Source organism: Mytilus californianus, unplaced genomic scaffold, assembly GCF_021869535.1.
Source record: "Mytilus californianus isolate M0D057914Y unplaced genomic scaffold, xbMytCali1.0.p SCAF_1, whole genome shotgun sequence".
In the NCBI taxonomy this organism is placed as follows: domain Eukaryota; kingdom Metazoa; phylum Mollusca; class Bivalvia; order Mytilida; family Mytilidae; genus Mytilus; species Mytilus californianus.
Window position 1 is genome coordinate 12,805,074 of NW_026262581.1, and position 27,727 is coordinate 12,832,800.

Here is a 27,727-nt window from a genome sequence, read left to right on the forward strand (position 1 = left end):
TATTATCGGTAATTCAGAATATCGACGCCTTGAAGCTTCGATTGAAAAGCGCTTTCCCGGTTTAAATTCATAAATGACGTGTGAATAAATGATATGGAATAAATGTGCAGAAGAGCTAGATAAATTTATCACCTATGCTAATAACATAAATCACAGCATTACATTTATATAAGACATATCTTAATCCAAAATTACTATACCCTGACACACTTAGATCTCAAACCCACAGACTTTACTCAATTGATGATACCAATCATTAATACCTGTTCCCCAAAAGTCCCTTCCGATCACCCCGCTCCTTGTATTTAAAGTAGATTCAATCGCTTAGATTTAGACAAGTATGTTCCAATATAAATCCAACAACAACAAAACTACTTCGACAACTCAAAAGTCGCATGAATAGAAGAGGTTATAAACACCAGGCATGCAACGAAGAAAACTTTTCGGAAATCGGAGAGTACCTCTTGGAAGAAGTTGTTAGAATGCAAAGATATAAATAAAATAAAAGGACGTCGTGTATTTTAAAACACCACCCATCTGCCAAGGATTGATTCAGAACCATTCCGGAACATTTGAAATCAGCTGAAAAATATCCCAAAACTATCCAAGATGTTTTCTGAGCCAAATTTTTTGCCTTCTTTTCGGTACTATTTAACACTTTTCCGTTTTATATCTTTAAATGGTATCGGTACAAAAACCTGTGAACTTGTTTATGCATACATCAAGTAGAAATGCGACATATACAAACTGCTATCATTACAATATTGTGTTAGTCAGGCAAAATATATTAAATAAAGCGGATTTCAAAGACAGATTTTATTGCAAATATCTGTAACACAGAAAAAGAAGGTCAAGGCCTCAAGCGTCTGTGTAATGTGTAGATGCATATATCTTAACAGATGACGACGGGTATGTTCAAATCGTTGTAACCACAATCCCGTCCTCCTTTTTCCCGAATGTAACCTACCGAATTAGACTTATAACGGGGTTTGCACTTACATGTGCAACACGACGAGTGCCACATGTGGAGCAGGATTTGTTTACCCTTCCGGGAGCACCTGAGATTACCCCCGTTTTTGATGGGGTTCGTGTTGCTCAATCTCAGTTTTCTATGTTGTATTCTGTTGCTTTTCTTTTAGTCTTTTCTTTTTTTGTCATGGCGTTGTCAGTTTATTTTCGACTTATGAGTTTGACTGTCCCTTTGATATTTTTCGCCTCTCTTTTATCCCTAAAAATTTATTGTAGTACATATAATTGTGAAAAAAATATGAAAGAATTGATCCCTTCTTACTTCAATTAACATCCAGAATTCAAATAGATATAAGAAGATGTGGTATGAGTACCAATGAGACAACTCTCCATCCAAGTCAAGATTTATAAAAGTAAACCATTATAGGTCTTCAACACGGAGCCTTGGCTCACACCGAACAGTAAGCTATAAAGGGCCCCAAAAATTACTAGTGTAAAACCATTCAAACGGGAAAGCTTGAAAGACGTGTGGACAAATCGGTGAAAGAACGGACAGATGAACATAGGAGTCTCTTTTTCAACATAAATATGTCCAGCATAAGTTTTTACATATTATTGAGCATGATTTATAATGTATTTTGTTGCAAAATAAAACGAGACGTTCAAATACATTAGGTATTTTAAATGTAAGGTATTAATTAACTTACTGTACCTGCCTCGCGTTAGCTGTGATTATTAAATGTAAAGTATTAACTTACTGTACCTGCCCGCGTTAGCTATGATTGTTAGTCTGTCCTTAATATTCACGATGTTGGCATCTGTTTCAATCATCTGTTAAACGAGAAAATAAAATTAAAATTAAACAAAAATTAAAAAATGACATAAATTTGAGAGAAATACTAAATAATACTTTATTGACAAAGGACCGTTTGTTTTGTATCAACATAAGCTTAACGTTGTGCATGCTTGGCACTACAGTTTGTTAGTCAATTGTAAGAAAGCATGCAATCCATTGTAGCATTCGTTAATACACTGATAGGTTGGATATGCTTTTCTTTATGTAGGCCTATCCGTTGATATGCTTTACTTTATGTAGGCCTATCCGTTGAATGTGACAATATCATGGAATAAGGCATTCTATTTGGATTGGATAATTTCTTGCAAGGTAAATACATATAATTATGGTATCAAATCATTTCTTGATTTAGAATGAATCTGTTCGTTTTAGGTTTATCTTCTAGTATCATCAGAATGTTCATGATACATCAGATTGATTGATTATTGCTTGCTTACCATCCAGTATCTAATATTTCATGCATGTTCAGGTCTAGGTAAAATAAACAATAAATACAAAAGGTAGACACTGCAATTGAGACCGTCCTGGATGAAGGTCGAGGAAATTTACTGCCACTAGAAAATGAGGGTATATGTGATAGGGTAAGAAATTTTGCCTTGTAATAGGCCACCTACGGATCCCTCAAAGAGTTATTGTAAGTGTTTTTAGCATGCAGAGAGCGTGGTATTTTCTCTACACGAGGCATCAGATTTAACGTCCGGATTCGAACCGGACGTGACTGCGTACTTGTGCATCCCGAACAGTCAAACGAATGCCCACTTTGACAAGGGTTTTACTTCCAATCGGAAGAAGACCAAAGTGACCATATTTCTATTCCCCATGCAATCTCCCTTGAGGCTTGATACATTAGAAGAAAAGGACACAAACGCTTTGAAAACACCTGAGACTTACTTGTTACAGATAAATCGTCTGTTCAAATAAAGTGTTATGACATTTTAATTCTGGGAAACGTCCAAAAAATACAAAACCATGTAGCTGAGAGATATCCAGATGAATATACTAACCCCATAAGTGTTTGGGTATTCATATTTTTTACATGATGTACAATGCATAACTTCTCTACATTTTACTGTTACAAAATTTGCACAACTTTTTGGCAATTCAATAATTAATATCACCTTCTAACTATTTTAATTAGAGCGTCACTGTGAGTCTTGTAGACAAAACACGCGTCTTCGTCTCCAAACAGAAGTGCATTTGAATCTAAATTATAAGTCAAGTATCTTTGATGACTTGACAAAAGCGCTAGATTCGTGCTAATGTTCGTATGTATTGATGTACCAATACATTTAGCTGCATGCCATGACTTTCAAGTGTGAACAGACATTGATAAAAGCGTCAGGAAAATAAGGGAATAAAAACGACAATCGTCTAATTTAATGAGGGTTTATTGATATGAGTGGTTGGTTGTGTTGGGCTCATTACGCCTCGTATATTCTCCATCACCTGTAATCTGGGTATGCTTTGTTTGGTTTTGTCTCGTAAATTTTCCGTCAGCGTATAGAAGTGAGAAGTTATGCGCCATAAAACCTTTTTTTACTCATCTCAAAGATATTGTTTGAAGAAAGTCAGGAATTTTTTCAATCATTGATTTCGTTTTGTTTTCTTTGTTGTCAGTGGTCTTAGGCTGTCGATTTTAGGAATGTATTATTATGTCATTCAGTTTTAAACTTTATGCCATAACTAAGACATGAATTACTGAATTTTATATCTAGGATCGATAGAATCGTTACCAACAGCTGTATCACTGAGAGCCTTCTCGGAATATTTGCCATCCTATTTTCAAAACTATTTACTTATAAAGGTATGTCTTATTCAATCAGGATTTAGAGCTATAAATAAACAAGGTAGTCTTTTGCACTGTAAATTTTGAAAACTAATTAGAGCTAATTTTACAATAATATGCAGTTTTCAAACAACAAATTGTAATCAAATAATGTTTTTAAAAATCCTTAATTTAGAGATTCATTCTCCCAAATGGAAGAATTGGCCATCTGTACATAAAGACTGAACATTTCCTATTGTCATATGTTTGAAGGATATCGGAAGACTAGACACACATGAATCCATAGATATTTTTTCTTTTTAAAAAATTATTTGTTGCAATTGATTTTAATCGCCTTATATGCCTCATACAATGCATGGAACATTTTAAATTCTGAACCATCTAAACAAATACATGTTATAACACAAACACTCGCCAAATCTATACAGATCTCTTTACTTTATTCGTCGTTTATATGGACGAAATCGACCCATTTTAAAGGCGAGACAACGTTATCATATTCTAAGATATCATGTGTAGCAGTCATTTAAATAATTTTGTTTAAAATAAACTTCGTAATAAAAAATGTGCAGTAATTAAGTTACTTTAACCTTGAAATGAAATAAAGCAATGATTTTCGTAAAAGATATTCATTTTAATAGGAAGTGATCAAAATGTATTTAGGTGTGTATATTCATTAAACTTCGTATGTGTCTTCAAATAATGAACTACTATGGTATATTTGCATAATATAATTGTCAACAATACCAACTTGAAATTCAAAACCAACCCTTTTGTGAACCACCATGCATAAAGATTTAAATATTCTATACACACAACTTGACGATACCCGGAACTTTAAAAATGTCGTCATACAAATGAAGATGGATGTTTAGTATGTATATGGAATTTCTTTATTTCCTTTAGGTAAACTTAAAAGGAAAATGGATTTGGCGCTGGACGATACTACGAAAACTTACAGACCTGGACCAGAGAGAGCGCAGACATTAGCTATTTCGCGCGAGAGTATTGAGCAGGCAGACGACTATGGGGATATTTTTGAAATTGCTGACACAATGGGCATAGATTTAGTCGGTCTTGACGAAATAGAAGATATGAAAACAAGGCTGCTACTTTTCTACAACAAATGTGAAGGTGAACCGAATTACAAAGACGTGGTAAGCTATGATTTTTGTAAATAAAGTAATGTATTATCTATTGTGTAATTATTTCCTGTGGTATCACTATTAACAATAAAATAATGATTATTATATACACCACGATCCATATGTAAAACTCTCACGACACTGTAAATACTGATTTCATACTTCCAGAGATATAGTACCAATGCTATCAATAGGAATAAGAATAGGCATGCGTAAACGTCAAAGAGACAGTAACAAAAGAATAGTATATATATATATATATATTAAGATAAGAAGATGTAGTATGATTGCCAATGAGACAATTTTCCACCAGAGACCAAATGATATATTTGAAGGGGGTTGGATTATATTGGCGTTCACGCTTTTTATTATTCATTTTGCTTTTGAGGCTATATTTTCATTGTACGTTTTTTATAATCTTGGAGGTCGGGAGAAATATTTTCATTGGAATGATTGACAATAATTTTTTATAATGAATCCTGTTTGGGGTTTAGACAATTTGTTGTCCTAATGCTAGGGAACAGTTTCGCATCTTCATATTCACATTGGTTTCAATGTTAAAAAAGGAATTTCAACTTTAGTCAGTCAGAACACATCATTGGCAAATGGGAATCATTTTGAAAATTCTGTCGGCATGTTTTTAATTCATAAACCTTGATAGTCTACAACTGTAATACCAAAGATCTTTCAAGTTAATATAGATATAGATTTAAACAAGAATATGTCCATAGTACACGGATGCCCCACTCGCACTATAATTTCTATGTTCAGTGGACCGTGAAATTGGGGTCAAAACTCTAATTTGGCATAATAATTAAAAAGATCATATCATAGGGAACATGTGTACTAAGTTTCAAGTTGATTGGACTTCAACTTCATCAAAAACTACCTTGACCAAAAACTTTAACCTGAAGCGGGACAGACGGACGAACAGACGGACGGACGGACGGACGAACGGACGGACGGACGGACGAACGGACGGACGCACAGACCGAAAAAACATAATGTCCCTCTACTATCGTAGGTGGGGCATAAAAACATAATTCACAAAGGTCTATTGCCCTATCTGATTGCCAATGAGACAATTTTCCACCAGAGACCAAATGACGTAGAAGTTAACAACTATAGATCACCGTACGGCCTTCAAAAATGAGCAAAACCCATACCGTGCAATAAGCTATAAAAGGCACCGAAATGGCAAATTTTAAACATTTCAAACAAGAAAATTAACGGCCTGATTTGTGTACAAAACAATAAACGGAAAACAATTATGATATATAGCAACAAACGACAACTACTGAATTACAGACTCCTGGCCTGGGACAGGCACATACAGAATATGGCGGGATTAAACATGATTGCTAGCACAAAAAAAAACCTCCCCTCAACTCTTGACAGGGTTGTAACAGTTCTGTTAAAATCAGAACAAACTATACAAATCAGTTGAAAAGGGCTTAACTCATCAGATTGATATAAAGCGCAAAAAAAATCTCTAACAAAAACACCAAAGACACAAAGTACATATCTGAGAGTACTCGCAGTTAATGAAAGCTAGTTCAAAGCCAATAATAACTTATAAAAATCATGTATCTAAGACTAACATGGCAATCAGCACACATCCAACATCCAATGGACTTAGTGTAAAGACGTCATTAACAGTCCGAGAAAAATATGACATTGTGCAATGCCAAAATATATGTATCGACTGCTTCCGTCAGACAGTATGACACCTGCTGAGGGGGTCGTAGGTTTGGCTGTTCGGGATGGTGAAAAACGCTGCCACTTCTGTGGTCTGAATGGAGAGGCCCTGTGTAGTGTTACGAACTTTCTCTTCACATTAAAGAACCCTTGCAACAACTCTTCCCATATCCAACATCCCTTCTGTTTGCACTGAAAGACCAAATTTCCCGTCCCGTCCCAATTCTTTAGACCCCGCCTATGGTGTTTATCAATTTGTACTCGTCTTAAAAATTTATGAACTATTTGCCAATCGCATCTATAGGAACAAAAATCAATGAATCATTTACATTTTTTATTTGTCTTGTTTTAATGATACGTGTTTCAATCACTTTATTTTTCTTATGATGCTCTCATACGTTTTATTTACTTTCCTTCCGAACTTTTTGGTCGAACATGCATCTGATTTGTCTATGCTCACTGGCAATACTATCATACATGCTTCTACCATCGATACAGGTTCCTGTGGAGTTACTCTGTACTAGCAGCATGATTTATATGACAATTTGCAGTTTTGTACTAAATCTAACGTTACAACTCCCCCATGCAAGGTTGATTTTGGCATAGATTATTTGGACTGTTATGTTTGGGTACTATTGATTGTTTTGCTTCATCACATTTCAGTTGTTTGGCTTAACAAACATTTGTTTTCGGGCACTCTTGATCTTAGACACACGAAATCGGTATTCATACATTTATATGTATACCAATTGTCAATAAGTTTTTTTCGGTAGAGTCTACATATGACAAGATAGGCCGGAAATATTTATACATAACAGTTTGATGAGGAAAAGAACACATTTTTTATAACTCTATATTACTCGTATCGTTTCAATTTTATAAATCTTCGAATCAAAATTTTTTTTGAAATGCAGGCTTTCTGGCTACAACTGCTAATTCTCATCTAGTTTTATTAGATCAATATAGAACTTCATGGTTAAATGTTTTACATGAATTGTGCATTCACACTATAAACTTTTAAAATTAATCCCATAGTTTCTTTTCGTAAAAGTTCAGAATATTTTCCTTGTTCGATCAAGGTCCTATAAGAGGCATAATTGGGTGTGTAGAAACTACTACAAAGCACATTACATAATTATACATATATTTTAATCTAGATAAGGTCGTAACACATGTTAACTGTTGGAATTCCGTTTGTTAAAACCGTATAGGTCACAAAACATCATAATTGCAGGGGAATTTAATTACTTAACCTAGCAAAACGAGAATAATGAGGGGCATAAAGAGGTAAAGGGTATACACTATTTCAATCAAGGTCCGGTATAAGCAATAATAAAACATACACTTTGCCAACGTTTAGTAATATTCTCAATTATATAATTAGAAGTAATCGGTCACCGTACTTTATTCAAGCTTCAGTCTTTATTCTTCTATTTTTGTAAGTATTTTACACATAAAAGGCACTATTATGTAATTAGAAAGAAAACTGAATGATAGAATTTTGAAATAAACAAAGAAAAGAAAGGTTTTATTAAATTTAAATCATTAAAAGTTGAAAATGAACTAAATGGGATAACAGAATCCTTTTTTCCCTTCTAAATAATAATACAGATAAACTTTCAGTACAGTCTTCTCAAACAAAAGTTACCTCCTTTTATATAATTGAATTTCTACACCAAAATAAGATAGTTTAAGTAAAAGTAAGGACAGATCATTTGCTGTCATATGCTACTCTTAAAGAAATTTACAATAACTGACAGACACTTATAGCATGCAGATACACTTGTAGGGGTATATCAAAATAATATTGACGCTAATCAGAATATAACCATGATAAATTTTTATCTCAGAATGAAATTAGGGTTAAGAAAAAAAAAATCCTGAATTTGGATTTTGGTCTTTTTTAAACAATAAGTAGTTTTCAATGGGGTTTTTAAAGTGTTATTTCGTTGATGTGCAAACAGATTTTTTCAGTATCTTACAACATTCGTATGTCAAAAAATTACAACAATATTTTTGCATCTTTTATCAGAGTTTTTAATGGTCAACATTTTGAATAAAAAATACATAACCCTCCATTTCATGTTAAATGGTCTTTTCCAAATTTGTATCAGTTTGATATATTTGAAGGGGGTTGGACGATATTGGCGTTCACGCCTTTTTATTATTTATTTTGCTTTTTAGGCTTTATTTTTATTGTACGTTTTTTATAATCTTGGAGCCACGGTCGGGAGAAATATTTTCATTTGAATGATTGACAATGATTTTTATAATGACATCGAATCCTGTTTGGGGTTCAGACAATTTGTTTTCCAGATGCTAGTGAACAGTTTTGCATCTGCCTGTTCACATTGGTTTCAATGATAAAAAAGGAATTTCAACTTTAGTCAGTCAGAACGCATCATTGGCAAATGGAATCATTTTGAAAATTCTGTCGGCATGTATTTAATTCATAAACTTTGATATTCTACAATGGTTATAATTCCAAAGATCATTCTAGTTAATCTAGATATAGATTTAAAAAAATCATTATTCATAAAGGTCTATTGCCTTTATCATTTGGAAAATACATGCTGGATTTTAGAACACCACAAAAAAAAATTGACAGAAGACCACATGAGGCTTCTATTTTTCAAATAGACAATTCTATAAAAGATTGTAGCCTCCCAACTTTCTCAACGCAGTAGCTGCTCTTCGTGATTTTTTAATTAAAAAAAATCAGTGAAGGGTCTCAGATGTGTGCATTGTTGCCAAGTTTCAAATGTCAAAACAATTTCCAAAAAATGGTTAAATTTGAGTAGCAATTCCATCAAAGGTTGAGTGACCACAAAAACTTTTAAGGAAAAAGAGTTAAGCTACTTGTCCTGGGGCGAGCATATCATATCCATAATAGCTCTTTCTGTGAACGTTTTTCGTTGGCCGCGTATATCAGTGATTATAGACATTGCAGATTCTTCGATGATATTAAAAGAAAAGTACACGCGTTTAGTTCGCTGGTCTCAACATTTCTAAATGTCGGGCATCCGGCATATATTAACCTTTGTATTAGGTGCAATTGTAGGGACCTCAAAGAGATATAGACCCACGCGAACAGGCTTGTTTTTGTGACAAAGACACTTTAATTGAATACTCACCCAGGTTGTAATCAACAATCAAGGTTTAATAGTTTTCCTAGAGTCAGGATTTTTTTGACACCAGATGTTAATGCACCAAACCCTTCAAGTGTCGATCAATATATTGATCTCATGTCGCTCCCACGCGACATTTCAGAAAACGGGAGATATGCGACATCGGTTTGTTAATAATAATAATTCTTTATTGTCATATAAGTAAGACACGATACTTGTGGCAAATACAAATAATAACAACAACAAAAGATAAACTGATTTGAAGCCATATATATATATATATATATATAAGTCTAAATTGAAAACAGCGTTCAAACCTATGATTGCGTTGGATAAAAACCGCAATTTTTATACGTGTGCATGCAAAACAAATTTCTTGGTAGAGGGGTCTAAATACAGCACAAACAACATTTTCCAAAAGACCAAAAAAGTGAAAAAGTATATTTAAACAAAACGCATTTGACTAACAGGTCGAACAACGGATGTTCTTAAACCCTGCTGATTGTCATTGGCGATTGCCAAATAAACGGATCACAAGATGTAACACAATGGATCTATATATATATATACAAGCAAAAAAAACTAAGAGCCCCAGTCCTCAGTTATAAAGACTGTTTTATAAAGGAACCTGTTTTTTTTTCACTTGGTTAATATTTGAAGGATTCAGCAGAACTACTAGTTGTTCAGTATCAGACAGATTTGGAAATATCGGATTATCTATTGCGATGTCATTAAAAAGTTTAATACGTAATATTTTATTATTTTGACAGTAGACAATCTAATTAAAATATAGAACTCGGATTTCGTTATACTCCATAGTCGTATGGAGTATAACGAAATCCGAGTTCTATATTTGAATTAGATAGGACAGTAGATAGATTGGTTATTCTGGTGCTATGATTTACACCAATCAGCAGATAACACGAGAGCCATAACATTATAGAAAATCTCAACCGATTCATTCCGGAATATCGAGTTCATGTTATTGGTACATGAAGTCATGAGAACACTTTGAAGGCATCATCGTCAGAAACAATCGCCGTAGCAGTGTTATACAGTTATTTTTCGTATTCGGAGTCAGAGTCATTTCGGCATACACTTATTGTAAATCTCTTATAGACACAGCTTAAATGTACAAAACTAGAGATATATGATTAACTGGGCAATCGTTCAACACTATTCAGAAAGAGATAATGTTTATGATAAGCATATGCATCCTACTATGTTCTAGAATAAATTTTAAAACCACCTCCATATTAAAATTAAAGAGTTTTAAATTTCATACATTTGTAAGATCAAGAATTATTGGCACGTTAATAATTTACATTTGGAAAAAGTATTTTATTTCATAGAGTTTATATTTTACCAAACAATCAAATTACTAAAATTAATATTTACCGTACTTATGGGAAAGTGAGAGTATATACAAAACGTTATAAAATACCAAATGAAATAATAGTGTGAATCTTGTACCTCCACTTAAAGATCTGTCACTCGAGCAATGATCTAAAATATTTCTATTTCGATACAAAATGAATTTTATGACAAATTTCACTTGTTGTACAGTGTTGCTTTTTATTCTTGAAATACTCAAATACCTTTACATTTCAACTGATACATTGCCCTTTAACCTTCAACTGTTACATTATAGGTTGTGTTAATTCCAAATTGACGAACTGATTATATTTCAACCTCTGCAGCAATTTTGATTATCATTGAACCGACAAGTTTTAATATTAACCAAAAAACTAATATATATCAAAATGTGCCAAATTTTGAATAGACACATTTTAATTAAAAACTAAAACTAATTGTGTTCAGACAACATTTATTAACATTAGAAATATTTTTTATTATATTTGATTAATCATTAATTAGAACGGCGTTAAATTTTGTTATTGTATAATGCATTTCATGCATTTGCCTTCGAATAAAAAGGGAAAGTCCCGTAACATAATATTAGACCAAAGAAAACTTTTCAGCCTGAACGACAACTAACTTGATGAGTTTTTTTTTAAAATGCGTTTGATGGTTTTAGAAATTAGAACGAACACTTAAATATCTTACTTGATCTGTCTGTATAAGTTTAAATATGATATAAACTGAAGACATAGTAATGCACGTGTTCTGAAAATACGCCATTTTCTTTTCAGACTTCAATTTACCTCCCTCAACAATAAAATCTGATGGTAAAATCTAACCATTCTATAAATATTTGAGCACTTCATTCGATTAGCTTATGGGGGTGGGGTCATTGCATATTTATCAAGTACAAACCGAAAAAAAACATTCTGTCAAGTTATTATGACAGATTATTGAAATAACAATATAATGGGTCTTTTTATGTATCGACATAAGGAGTATTGAACGCATTAATTTATAAAGTACACGTATATTTTATTGACGCTGAGTAATTTCTAACAGCCTTTTTTAACACAAATTAAAATCTACTAAAACAGCTCTTTGCTTTTAGAAAATTTTCTTTAGACTTTAAAATGTGTCTCAATGACAGCTTATGGTAGGTTTTTTTTTTCTTTTTTTCTTTTGGTTTTACAGTTTAATGATGCATGTCTCTACCACACATAACATTTAAAGCGTAGATTGTAAGAAGGATTTTACAAAATGACATCTCTAATATGCATTCGATACGGTGCATTTATTATAATGATGCAATTTTCATGATTCTAACTATGAAAACTCTATAGATCAGATAATTTTGAATTTTAAACACATTGTTTATAAATGTATACAAAACTTCTTGTCAGTAAAAAATGTGACCAAAGTCACGTGGTATACATGCTTCACAAATACATTGAACTAAACACCATTCAATTAAATCGAGAGGGAATTGAAGCAACTATCTAAAAACAGTCTTACATTTGTAAATGTTTGATTTACTTTCAATTTATATTTTATTTTTACCAGGCTTCAACTTATGAAGTAAATTATATTTTAAATCTACCATGCTAATATACCTTAAATTACGACTTCTTTGGACTTCTACGATACATGACTAATATTGTTTCTGATTTTTCTGTTTACTTATGTATGGATATTTTGCGGATTTGGATTTTTAATAATACATCAAATATCTTCACGTCTATCGATTTACATTAACTTACTAGACCTAACTTTATAGACAAATCGTCGTGTGAGTCTTATATATAATGTAGAATGTAGGACAGAAAGTCACAGGACAAAAAGTCACAGACAAAAAGTCACGGACAAAAAGTCACAGGACAAAAAGTCACAATTCAGTTTTGAGATTATTTTACTTTAAACAAGAAAACACTAATTTAAAAAACAAAATTTTTGTATTTTTCTTGAACTATTATATACGAAGCAACTTTGTAATTAACATTTATTCAGTAAATATCAATAATGATCAAATAGTTGTTATGAAAACAAAATGTCAAAGTGGTTTGGTACTTAAATGGCTTCATTGTGCCAAGAAATATATCCTTTGCATGATTAAAATTTAATAAATTTTCATTTATCAAGGCTTATGAACAATTTCCTAAACTTAAAAATGAATATATGTAATAAAAAGAAAATATTTCAAGATCTTTCTCTTATATATTCAAACAATTGTCAACAAATTATTTGTGACTTTTTGTCCTGTGACTTGTTGTCCTATCAAATTTGTGACTTTATGTCCTGTGACTTTTTGTCCTGTGACTTTCTGTCCGTTTACCATAATGTATTTTGTCCACTTTTGATAAATTTAGAACTTGGCATATTATATAAACACCTGTCTATCGTTGAGGCCAGTGTGTTTACATTTAGATGTCGTTTGGTGTTTTGTGTCGCTGACTAATTGACGCATTTCCAATATATCCTTTATTCATATCCAATGACCGAATGGAATAAAGCAAATTAGTAAGCCAATGTCTGTGGCGTATTTTATTATACGGAGATGTACTGTTTCTCGTAGTATGGACCTGATATCTCGGTTCTGAGTTGGGCCTAGATTATCATATAAGTTACCAGACAGGATGTTGTATGTGCTGCAGTAACATTACACAAATGTTTCCCTCTTGTTTTAGTTTCACACGAATAGTTATAAAATGATTATTTCGGTATTGAGTTTTGTTGATTGATTGTGGACCTATGTTGTTCATCTTGCTTGGTAATAGTATTGAAGAAAGGCCCATCTGATATGAATTTATGAAAACTCAGTTATAACATCGAAAGTGGAATTAAAAACAAAGACAACCACACAATGTGCTTCTTTGTTTGAAAGAGGAATATGTTATTTGTACAACTCATACTGTCTTAAATTTAGAAGGTAAATTGCAAAAGTTATTGTAAACTACATTTATATCTAATTTTATTCACATACTTCCATAAACAGCAATTATCAATATACTGCGTAGCAATAAAATAATTTCTCATATGAACCCTAAGATATCAAAATTGTCCGCCTTGTATTTTCTTTTTGGATAATTTAATAAATGAATTTGAGTAAGTTGAGGTGGGAAGTACCCTTTCTCTTACAAAATTGAAATTATTCTTATCTTTAGAGTGAATATTATGAAAAGTAAACTGATACTCTTAAATTTACTTTGTAAAGTATCTTAAAATCATTTATATATATATATTGACCTTTGTAAAAGAGTCACCTATTGTTACTTTAGAAAGTATAAATTTAGAAAGTATAAATTATCGTAAAATTTGATATTCTCTTTTTGAATCTTAAATGGAAAATCAAGACCTATTTATCATTCCTCATGTCATAAACGGTAGCGATGTATTTCTATTATAGTGTCTCAATAGGTTGTGTAAAAACAGTTAAAGAGTCCCTTTATGTTTTTCTTTAGTACTCGCTGAATTGGTTTATTATTTCCTAATTCGGGTTTTGAAATAAAACATAAATAGAAATAAGAAGATGTGGTATGAGGACCAATGAGACAACTCTCCATCCAAGTCATAATTTGTAGAAAGTAAACAATTATAGATCAAAGTACGGCCTTCAACACGGAGCCTTGGCTCACACCGAAAAGCAAGCTATATTGCCCCAAAATGACTAGTGTAAAACAATTCAAACAGGAAAGCCAACGGTCTAATCTATATAAACAACGAGAAACGAGAAACGCTTAAGAACCACATTAACAAACGACAACCACTGAAACAGGTTCCCGATTTAGGACAGATGCAAACAAATGCAGCGGGTTTAAACGTTTTAACAGGCATGTCTACAATTATTTTGAATACAATTATTTCCATCTTTGAAAAATATGTTTGCTTCAGGTTGGAAATTCAATGGTATCTATGAGGACAGAAAATAGAAAGAAAAGGGAGAAACTGTTAAAACTTCTGACGGACACCAGAGACAGACTAGGCCCAGTTCCCGCAGAACATTCTAAGGACGGGCTATCGAGGCGTGGAAGTGCTGTTATCAAAGGCTTCCTTAAATCAGAAGGAACCATACAAAACTTGGATCTAGATATCAACAATAAAATAGAAGCTTTAAAGCGTGACGACTGTACTATTGTAGTTTCTGGTTTGTATCTATATTACCTTATAATCATTATTAATGATATATGAGCCAAAATGACCACGATGATTTTGAAAGTTTTTACCCGATTTGCTACTTAGTCAGCTACATGATAATTCTATGTGACCTGTTGAAGAAGTTGCTTTTATAATTTATTTATCTAATTTCATTGGGTAAAATGAACATAAATTTTGAACAACTTTAACTGAAGGCGATGAAAAAAATAAGAAAAAAAATGAAAGTATGTCTAGAGATTATAATATCCAATCGTAAAAATGATGAGAAATTATGTATGATATTATTACAATCTCTAATGACATATTATATTCGAGATGAATTATCAGTTTTGTATATGATTTCAAGTCTTTCCCAGAAACATGCAAACGTATGTATAATCATAAGTCTATTTAGAGTTTTATGTTGCCGCATTTATTTCTTCTTATTTAAAAGACAAAAGGACACTTTCCAAATTTGCTTTTAATTAGTCGGGTATATCTTATTTAGACGAAAGAAAAAAGAGCATTTCCATCTTACTTTTCATTATATATTATATTGATTAAATCTGTCGACAAGTCAAGTATTTGTTAACACTTGTATATATTTGCAGGTGAAACATCCGCCGGAAAATCCAGTATTTTGAATTTGTTGTTTGGCGAAGAAGTTGTTCCGACATTTTTTGGAAGCTGTACATCTGTAATTACCCGAATTTGCTATTACAAACAAAGACGAGCCAAAATAATATATACGAATGGAAAAGTTGAGAAAATCAGAAACATCCCACCCGGCGAAATATGCACAAAGCTGAAGCCATTTTTATTTATTACCGATGATTCTGAACGGGACAAGGCAACCTCAATAAGAGAAGTTAAAATTTATGTACCAGCTAAAATTTTAGAGGTAATGAACACTTATATGTCCAAAACCAAACATAATAACTGTTTCAGACCAAAAACTGTTTGCCTCTTGTTTTAGTACCTAAACTATATTTTACATATAAAAGTTGTTTTTATCTTTCTGACAGCAATGTTTTAACTAGGGAAAAAAAATCATTACATATATTGTAAATTAACAGTGTTTGTCTTGAATGATATATAAATGTGGTGTAAGGTCTGACCAGAACGTGCAATACACAATAAACAACTGACTAAATCAATCTGAATGAGAACTAGTTGGCTGGAAAGTTAAATTGTAACAATGCTAAACTAATAAGACAGTCATATTTGTTAATATTAATTATTTCCTTGTCACTAAGGATATTTATTTCTGGCATATACTGAATACGAAAGTTTAATTTTACGTTATGTATTTTTTCGATTGCGTGGTGCTAGATCATCTTAGATGTATAAGGTAGATTTGTCTTTACTCTGGGAGAGTTTTGTATTTTGTCTCAAGAATTTGAAATATAGGCAACTTATAATCTTAATTCAACACCATAAACCTTATTTATTGCTTTCATTTTGAAAGTGCCAAATCAGGATTTATTGTTTCTCGGTTTAAGCCAGCGATTATTTTGCGTTCTTTTAAAAAAGATCATTTGAGTCATTTTGCTGTCAATACCATCTTAAAAGGAAAAAATAAAATTACAAATGTTCATTCATTTAGAACTTCAATGCTAAAGATATTCTAAGAAATATTTCAACCATCCCTATGTCTAGTATATATGAACTTGTGCTATCACAGGTAACAAAAATCCCAAATCTACATGACCTTACTGAACGGAGTTAAATCTGAAGCTGTCTCGTTGTCTCTACGTCAAAAACTGTATAAAGAATATTTCATGATTAACGTACAGATTAACTATTGTGAGACAAAATTTGATACACTGTCAGTATACATCAACTGTATACAAAAGAGACAAATTTAGCCGCCTACTCACTTTGTGCTTTCCGTATTAGAAAATAGGAATCTATGGTATTGTTCCCGACTGATTTTTTTACAGTGGTACAATTTGGCAGTGTTTATCTTGTACCTGAATGCAACTTCAATAGGTAGAACGTATCATTCAAAGACAACAACACCTACCCCTTTCTTGTTGAAATCTATAAAAACTTCTTGTATAATTTAGGTTTTAATTTCATAGGAAATATAAGACACTGACTGCAAGGCATCACGTCGGGTCAATTCTATATTAGGAATCAAGTTCATTAGTGCTAGTATACGAAAAAGTATTTGAAAATATTTACTAAGATAATGTAGTCATAAAGGTCATTAGTATACAGAATGGAGCTCTATAGTATACCGAATAAAGGTCATTAGTATACAGAATGGAGCTCTATAGTATACCGAATAAAGGTCATTAGTATACAGAATGGAGATCTATAGTATACCGAATAAAGGTCATTAGTATACAGGATGGAGCTCTACAGTATACCGAATGAAGGTCATTAGTTTACAGAATAAAGGTCATTAGTATACAGAATGGAGCTCTATAGTATACCGAATAAAGGTCATTAGTATACAGGATGGAGCTCTACAGTATACCGAATGAAGGTCATAGTATACAGAATAAAGGTCATTAGTATACAGAATGGAGCTCTATAGTATACCGAATAAAGGTCATTAGTATACAGGATGGAGCTCTACAGTATACCGAATGAAGTTCATTAGTATACAGAATAAAGGTCATTAGTATACAGAATGGAGCTCTATAGTATACCGAATGAAGGTCATTAGTAAACAGAATGGAGCTCTATAGTATACAGAATAGAATTCTATAGTATACCAAATGAAGCTCTATAGTATACAGAATAAAGGTTATTAGTATACAGAATGGATCTCTATAGTATACCGAATGAAGGTCATTAGTATACAGAATGGAGCTCTATAGTATACCGAATGAAGCTCTATAGTATACAGAATAAAGGTCATTAGTATACAGAATGGAGCTCTATAGTATACCGAATGAAACTCTATAGTATATAGAATGGAGCTCTATAGTATACATAGAAATAAGCAATAGACATTCCTGTCACTTATTAAAATTAATATTCAGTTGCTTTATGCGCTTTATTTTTACGACTTCAGGAATGCAGAAAAAAAACTTATTGTTGTGTTTTACTTTCAGTGTGGACTTGTTGTTGTTGACTCACCAGGAATAGGAGAAAACGATGAAATGGACAAAGTTATCATAAACTTTGTTAATGAGAATCAGATAAATGGGTTTCTGTATGCCATAAAATCTGATAATGCTGGAGGAGTTGATGAAGACAGGGTACGATTCTTTTTGAAGCCACTTAGTTAAAAGGAACAGTTTGAGCTTTTGTAATTACTTTGTGTCCGTCGTCTGTCATAAACTGTTCTAAAAAGCCTCTTTACAATCGACTGTGCCTATCGGAACTATACTTTGCCTTCATAATCATTTATGGTAAATTTTAAAATGAACTCCGTCATCAAACCAGTACGACTGCTACTGATAAAAATATAACATCATGGTTAAATGCAAGTATGTATTGTCTCATACTATGAAAGCACTCGAAAAGCTGCAAATTAAAAAAAATATATATATAATAATGTAACTTATTCATACTAGATGAGAGATTAAAGATCATTGGAACCTCCAGTTTACAACATACAGTATTATGTATTATGTATTTAATTTATTTTGGATTCATATTGCAAATGCCATAATAGGTAAAATGGTATTATCAAATAAATATAAAACTATACATGTTATCAGTAAAAATTAAGCCAAAGTTTTAAAGACAAGAAAATAGGAAAAACATCTATCAAAATATCTTTAAAGTATAAACAAAGAATTTTATATGAGAATTATTTTGTTTCCATTCGACAGCTTATAGGACTTTTAAAAGTAATTTTGGAGAGAGAGAAGGAGAAGACAGAGAAAGGAATGTTACCATTTGATTCTCATTGTGCTCTTTTTGTTTGTAATTTTTGGGACCTCATCGCAGAAGATCAAACTGAGACAGTGTTTAATCATGCATATAACAGATTGAAATCAATATGGCCGAATATGACAATAACTCAACTGATGAAGTTTTCAGCCTTCAAAGCAAAGATGGAGTGCGACATTGACCCAGACTTCATCGTTGATAATTATAAACAACTTCTGGACAATATCAGAAACGTATACAATAAGGCAATGGACATCCGTGTTATTTCTACCTATAAGTTAGTATTGATAGTTCACTTCATTACAAATTTTACAAAATAGAAGCATTTTAAACGAATTAACATATATTTTATTTATCTAGTTTATACAATATTTTATTCAAATAAGTGGAATTGGATTGGGCAACAGGCCAAGCCTATGTAAGCCCTCACCACAATTTCATAATATCAAGTAAATTGAACTATTCAGTAACACCCGCCACTGAATAGCATCAAACAAATCTCAAACTTGAGTCAAATTATCGTCCATGTCTGACACTGATGTATGTAAGACTTTATATTTTATAACGTAATCTTAGTTTTGACGTAGGTTCCAACATCAAGGACTGGTGTCTTCAGAGTGCTATAAAAAGTGATTAACATTTTCGTCGATTTAGTAGCTGAATATTAGTAGAGCATTTTGTGTGTCACAAATAAAACCAAATTAACGTACCTCAAATCATTTTAGCATAACTTGCTCTTGGAGCCAGACGGTGTATTGTCGTAACTTAATGTCCGGTGTGCCTTTGACCATTTAATTTATATTTTCCATTGTATCATTTTATACAACCAGTTTGAACCACGATCTAGACATTTCCCATACAAAGATTCCCATTTGTACGCTTTAATAAATACGGATTGTTGTTTTGTGCATGACGTCATAGTTTATTACTTTTGATTTAAGATTTAAAAAGACAATGATTACAGAATATTCAGTATAATAAATTAAATAACTGTTCAAATAACTGAGAGGGCTACGCTGCGATTGACAATGTTTTCCCGGGGTAACACTCTACTCTATCACCCTCTCAGCTATGTGTTGTTTATATAATGAAAAAAGTAAAATAACAAAAATACCGAAATCCGAGGAAAATTCAAAACGAAAAGTCCCTAATCGAATGGCAAAATCAAAAGCTCAAACACATCAAACGAATAGATAGCAACTGTCATATTCCTGACTTGGTACAGGCATTTTCTGATGTAGAAAATGGTGGATTAAACCTGGATTTATAGCTAGCTAAACCTCTCACTTGAGTGACAGTTGCATAAAAATCCATTATATTGAAACATCGATTACACAACATAAATTACATACATAGACATTTGCATATATTCTTGTCCATGACAGGTGAATGTTTCTCTTTTGCAATTCTGCTTTTAAAACTGTTGCGTCCTTCGAATAAAGTACTCCAACTTGAACTGTTTATTCTTAATTTTTTTCGAAATTGGAGTCATGGAGATTAAACCATTCATCACCGACTGATTAAACTGTTTTCTTTATTTCATTTAGATGGCTTGAAACTGTTTTGAAGAGAAGCGTTCACCATTTGAAAACAATAGTACATAGAATTGATAATTCAGAAAAAGACTTAGAATCAAAGATGAGAAGTGTTTGGGATAAACTTAACACTCTTAAAATGAAATCTGAACTTACTATAAACGATCTCAGAAAGCAAATACAAGAGGAAACAGATGAAATTTGCCGCGAATTTGGTACGTACTTACAGATGCCAAAAACTCGAATGGCAATCACTTCTTGGATTGAAAATGAATTGCCGGATATTGAATCTTTCCAACACTTCGGGGAATTAAAGGCAAACATGGAAGATTTAGCAGTTGGCAGGATTTCAAGAGAACTAGAGAACTGGGAAGACGAACAAGGAAAAATTAAACAAGTCAAAGAAAATGTCGAGCGATCCATTCAATTTAAATTAAATATTCTGGAAGATGAACTGCAAGTTATTGAGGATGACTTGCAGTCAGACGCAGGAAGCATAACATCTGAAGATTCAATCAGTCCGAAACAAAAGCATGGCAGAAGATACTCTATTCCAATCGGTGCTGTTCAAATGCAAATGCCAAAAATAGCACTCCCAGTTAAACTTGTAAACAGAATGTTTAAACCATTTGGAAAAGCTGGAAAAAGGGTTAGCAATATTTTCTATGGCAAACATAATGAAGGGAAACTGAAAGAGTATCGTCGGGATCCAATAACTTGGGCAAAAAGGAGGTCAGAAAAGACGCTAGATAAATTCTTAAACGATAAACAGGAGGATCATCTTCGAGCAGTGATCAGTGAATTTATGCGAGAACCAAAAGACTTTCTGAGAGATATCGAGAGGAAAATTCCCGCCATGGTGGAAACAAACCAGAAAAACATGGATCACATATCCATGTGCCGAAAGGAGGGTTCTTCGTCTCGTGAAGTGTATGAACGAATGATGGAAAACTTAGAGCATCTAAAGCGAACGGTAACGGACTATGGTGAAGGTTACATTTTTGTGAATGACTTTGGTGTTGATGACATTCAAATAATTACTAAAACACCTAGTGAAGGACGATCATCAGTGCCGTTTGATGTTTCCCAAATGCTTGAAAGTATTGCATCTTCTACTGCTACATGGAACCAGAAAGTTATTCCTAGAAGTCTATGGTCTGCTCAACAGAATGGTATTCTTATAGCGAACAACAAAGAAGAACCAGTTACTATAAGGATCTACCTAAAAAATGCAAGAATAGAAAACACAGATTCAGAAGTGGCTAAATTGAGGTAATCATAAACATAGTTGACCCTTTTTCATGGTTTACTGTTGCTATTCAGCTTACCATACAGAACGGTTGTGCAATCATTTAACTTCTGGCTGCTTACTTCCCCATTCTTTGTCCTTTATTTGATTGTTGTCTCAATGACAATCGAGCCAAATTTTATTGTTTAAACATACAACCTTTATGATAATTGTATTGCGCTTCAAAAAAATAAGAAGAATATGTTATTCATTTTTAAAACATTGATCATGATCGTTTTATGCTACATACTATACACAGGAACAAACTTTTGAATTTACTAATATTTAAAATAGTATATATGTGTATGTATAATGCTATATGATGCTTCACATCAAACTACCGTATTCTTGCAAATAAGTATATAAATCAGTCTGCTTGAAATACAGATCCTGTGTAGTGCTTTGCTTACAAAATCAGCAAATCGTAAACATAGAAAATGTTTTTGAATCCTCATCCTAACAATTGAAGGACACTGGGACAACAACAAAAAAACACATTATGACCCGATGCAGCCTCGATATAAAAATCATAATTAACAGAAAAACTATATGTCTTATCTAATATAATATTTGAAGTGATCATAATAACCGAAAAGGACCAGAAATTATAGCCAAACTCAAACAAAGAATGAGAGGTATGCATGAGGGAGATACATTACTTATCTTAAAAATATTATTTGACACGTAATTAAAAAAAACATTGGGTTACTATTACATCTGGGATGATAATTATTTACTGATTTCAGGCTTTTAAAAAATGAAAATGTCGCAGAATTGTTAGGTATCCAGAATTCAGATCATCCAACACCAGCTTTTGTGTTTCTCGGGAATCTCCAGCCACTATGTCGGTTTATCAAAAGCAGATTTATAAATTTTAAGGAAGATATACCAAGAATATTACATGAAATTCTATACGGCCTTGAATACATACACAGGAAGAAAATGGTACACATGGAACTGAATCAGAATACAATTGTGGTAAATATTCATATTTAAGGGCATACGATACAGTTACAGGGGAGGTAATGACGTTCCTAACATAAAATGTTATTTTTCACGACGTCAAACACTGACATATTGGGAAAAGATGCATTTTCGATTGATTTTTGTAATTCAGACTGATTTAACTTGAAAACGAGTTCATGGACCCCTCTTTTTAAAAATGACATTTTACTTGATTATGTATTAAGATTTTTTGTGCCAATTTTTGTTAAAAAATCACCGATAATTTTTTTTTGAATAAGATAAGTATACAGCAAAAAAATGCCGTTCTTTGACTAAAATCATGAAAATGTGATAAAAATTATTAATTTCTAAAGAATTGTTACACAAATTCAAAGTACACTTAGGTAGAGAAGATATTCCAGATGTTTTTACAAAAATTCGAATGAGTTTATCTTAAGTTAAGTTAGGTTAAGTATGTCTTTCCAAAGGATAGAAATGTCCAAGAACATGTAAAATAAAATACTATTATTTTCCCTGAATTGAATAGCAACAGTTTCTATGGCCAGAAACGCAGTTCAATTTACCACTTACTTTAGAATCTTATCAGATCCGGGGCATTAGTTTAATTTGAATATAGATGATAGTAATAGCTTTCTAAAATTAAAATCATAATGAAGCGTTAAATAACCTTCTTCAATATAAAATTCCAAATTTATAGGACGATAACTGTGAAGTTTAGGGCTACAATGAATTTCAGATAAACACTTGACAGAATTAACGTTTGTAAGCTGAAGACAGATGGTCAGAAAAAGTTGAGAAATAATTCCAGAACATATAATGTAGGAAAAAATACATCAGTGTGCAAATAAAATGACACCCATATCCACAATATACTACGTGGATAGTATCATCGGTAAATTGATATAGAACTACCATTATAGGCTTTTTTTTTTTACATATTTGAAGATAAGCTTCGACTTAACAATAGTGTATTGTCCCACACCCTCGAAAGTCTTTGAAGAGAGTAAAAAAAAGGTAGAGTCAATTTCACCGGAATTAAAATCAGACCAGGATCATTTCCTAAAAGTGTACCGTGCAATACAGATTTAACTCTACAGTAACACATGTGCAAGTGTGCACTTTGAAGTTGTAACAATACAAACAAATATATGATTAAATTCTAAATGTCTAACACAAAACAAAAGCACAAAACTGAAATTTTGAGAAGACCGATTTATCAGAAGAAATATATATATATATATAAGAAGGACATTCTTAACCAAAATAAGCATTTCAATGAAAACAAATCGGTATGCTGTCTTTCAGATAGTCAAATATGTTATGTATGCATAATTTTTCAAGAACACGTATAAATTTCTATAGTGTGTCAAAATTGCCTTAAAAAGCAATATGTAGTGGTTAATATGATTTTCATTTAATGGAAAAATGTGAGATTATTGAAAAATGTTTTAAGTTTGTCAAATAGATTCTTTGATGTTTAGTATTTTAAGATAACTTTCTGACTTTGACCTTTTCAGCGAAACGAATACACATGAAATGTGTGGTAACCTCTTAATTTGTACAACTCATATAAAAAATTAAAACCTAAATAGAGGAAATAATAAATATCATTGTTTTCGGTTGTACCATGTTAAATGATGTAACCCATCTGATTTGGATGCTGATAAGTACAATAGTACAATATCTCATGTCTGTAGTTATTGAAATAGTCATGGTTAGGGGGAGTGTTGGGATCCCGCTAACATGTTTAACCCCGCCACATTCTGTATGTATGTGCCTGTCCCAAGTCAGGAGCCTGTAATTCAGTGGTTGTCGTTTGTTGATGTGTTACATATTTGTTTTTCGTTCATTTTTTGTACATAAATTAGGCCGTTAGTTTTCTCGTTTGAATGCTTTTACATTTGTCATTTCGGGGCCTTTTACAGCTGACTTTGCGGTATTGGCTTTGCTCATTGTCGAAGGCAATACGGTGACGTATAGTTGTTAATTTCTGTGTCATTTGGTCTCTTGTGGAGAGTTGTATCATTGGCAATCATACCACATCTTCTTTTATATATGGTGAAATAACTCAGTTATATTATTTACTTTTAGATCGACGACAATCATGTTGTTAAACTCTGTGGAGCATGCCAGCCGAAGGTCGCTCCATTACCAGAAGATAAGGGTAGAGTGCTTGCGGGAGACTTCGTTTACCTCAGCCCAGAAGTTCTAAATGGAGATCTCTATGTTGCATGTGCGGACATTTATGCTTTTGGTCTCTTAGTATTTGAGATTTTAGTGGGACCAGCTTTTAAAGACCAACGTCAGCAACTTCTTTCGGAATTCATCGATAACTGCAAGCCATGTGCATTAAATGGCTGTCCTTATACACTAGAAAGTTTATCTCAAAGCACAAAGGATATAATACAAGATTGTCTTGATGATTTCTTAGAGCGTAGGCCTTCTATTGAAAATCTCAATCACTCTGTTTCTAACATTAGAAATGAGCCTGTGTTAGTTCGATTGCAAGAAATGAAAAAAACTAATCTTACGGAAAGAAGGAAATTGTCGTTAGAAAATATCGCATGTTATGAGAGACTACGCAAGTCGCAATATCGTGAAGAAGAGAAAATTATTACAGAGAAGCAACCTGGTGTCCTTAGATCGTCCCAAGATATCCAACATCAGATAACAAAAGAAGTTGGATATAACAACGAAACTTCTACAAGACAAAACATGGACAAAACAGTGTCATTCTCAAGGTCGTCATCAAATCAGCGAGGAACGAAAGATCTCTTTGACACTAAATCATCCGTAAATAAAACACATGCTTCAGCAAGAAAAAGAGCTCCTCTATCAAAGCAAATGCGACAGTTATCGTCTGAAACAGAGCGCTATGCGGAGGAACAAAATGATTCCATATCCGAACAAAGTAATCGGTCAAACACAACACGACCATCCCAAGTAAGCATTCTGAGGGCCTCATCTGAGACAACTCAGCCGACAGGAGAATCACCGAGAGTAGCAAGAAAAACAAAATCATTAGAAGAAAGAGAGGAAAGTGGTTCTACTGGGTCACAATCTCCCAGCCGATTAAGACAATCATAAAGTAATACCCTTTGTGTATGATATCGAACTCATCGCAGACAATTATAGAGTGTTATTTCTGAAGTTATTTATTACAAACATACTGTTTTTGTCTATCATAGAAATTCATTTATATTATCATAGAATGAACATTAGTGAATAGTTCATTGTGTTATCAAGTATGAATTCTTTTAGATTTATAATAATTGTATAGTTCCAATAGAAACTCACGACTGAGTGCGTCGGGATATTCTTTTTATAGTGGTATGGTGAAAAAAATACTCTTAAAGTCATATGAAACTTCAAATTTCAAAAAAAAAAATAATTTGTTTTATATACTTGAATTGCTAAGTTTTACTATAAAACAAGTGTACATGGACTTTCTTGTTAAAGAAAAACCTTTCTATTATTAAAATCATCATAAATGTACTACTATTGAATTATTGTCTTCGCCGATATATTCCCGTATGCAGTGACGTTAACTACGAGACCTCTTGTCAGGCCAACGCACAGCGCAAGTGCAAGGGAAACACCGTGCCGAATTAATGAAAACAAACGTGGACTTGAAGTAAATAGTAATAACTGTTTCTTATAAGAACAAATTATATACACCAAATCGTATAACAACTGTAAAGGAAATGCATGGAAAATATACAAAAAAATATCATGGCTCTAATAATTTACTTATTTTTCACGTCTTCAACGGCTTCTGAAATATCATTTGTCGATAATATATTATAGATTCGTAATTAATGTGAAAAAAAACGTGCATACAGGACTTAGTTTATGTTCTCCTTCGCTTTGCTCATCCGAACATAAAACTTTTCTGATTACTTCAAAATAAAACAACTGAAGACTGGTATGAATTGAGAGACGCACTAAAGCAGTTTTAATAAACATGTGAAGTATTACAACAATACCTGGAATCACAATCTACAAATACAAATAATATGAATTAGAACAAGAACAACTTCTATACAAAAGCATTATAATAAGTAATATATAAATATAACTGTCGAACTCGCTTTGGTGTTTTCTCGATAATTAGAAAAAGGCGCCAAAAGAATTATATAAAGGTCTTTAACCGAATTACTTCTTATTACGCAAAGAAAAGTAAATACACATATTTTATTAAATAAGAAATATTATTAGTATATGCGCTGGCATTGGTTCAATAATTTCGATAACATTATAATTACAAGAAAGTCGTTTCATATGACTTTAAAATACATTTTTTTTCTTGAATTGCTCGTATCGCGAGTCATTTTTTTATTTTCTTTACGTACTTAAAGAGGATAGCGAGCAAGATAAAACATTTTATTATTTAAGACAATCATAACTTTTCATTTAGTAAGTGACTTCTTGCAAAAACAAGTTTTGGCTTTTCATAGAAATTAATTTATCATAAACATTGAAAAAACATTAACTGATGTTTCAGAGTAAATTAAGTATTCATTCATTAAGCTTTTTTAATAATTGATGGAAATAATTCGCGACAAACTTTGTCGGAGTATTCTTCGTGTTCTTATCATCAGTTCTGGATAATAAAAACAGCAGTTTTACTCATACTTGTTGGAGTTGCATAGGACTAGAGATGTGAATTACCGGAATGAATTAAGCGTATAGTGTAAAAACTATCAAAATACGATACTGTTATCTTCTACTGAATATAGGTAACAGTAAAGAGCATTATCCTTTGCAACATTAAATACTATTAATTTTTCAAAATTTGCCTTAATCTTTCAAAATTGTAGTTTTAAGCCATCAACTATCATTTATAATTTATAATTTTATTACAACCTCCAAGTATACACATGAAACTGTGACACTGTAAAGTTTGTAGGGATTGAAAGATATTCGAAAATGTCCTCAATTGAAATAAATTCAGTGTTAATGTGTTCTTTCTTTCTTACGATAATTTTAAAAAAAATATATAAGTGAA

At 32.3% G+C, this 27,727-nt stretch overlaps 1 protein-coding gene across 2 annotated transcripts; it reads left to right on the top strand.

Moving 5' to 3' along the window:
• The first annotated feature begins 1,984 nt into the window (after nucleotides 1-1,984).
• Nucleotides 1,985-26,214, top strand: LOC127704704 (uncharacterized). Of its 2 annotated transcripts, none has more exons than XM_052208890.1 (9): nucleotides 1,985-2,134; nucleotides 4,518-4,768; nucleotides 14,833-15,085; nucleotides 15,687-15,976; nucleotides 18,144-18,290; nucleotides 18,870-19,207; nucleotides 20,478-21,737; nucleotides 22,500-22,731; nucleotides 24,811-26,214. In XM_052208890.1, the coding sequence occupies exons 2-9, from the start codon at nucleotides 4,535-4,537 to the stop codon at nucleotides 25,804-25,806; spliced, it is 3,750 nt and encodes a 1,249-aa protein (XP_052064850.1). In that variant the 5' UTR covers nucleotides 1,985-2,134; nucleotides 4,518-4,534; the 3' UTR covers nucleotides 25,807-26,214. The 2 variants fall into 2 exon arrangements, with proteins under 2 accessions (XP_052064850.1, XP_052064924.1); XM_052208964.1 differs by lacking the exon at nucleotides 1,985-2,134 and adding an exon at nucleotides 3,495-3,629.
• The last annotated feature ends 1,513 nt before the right edge of the window (nucleotides 26,215-27,727 follow it).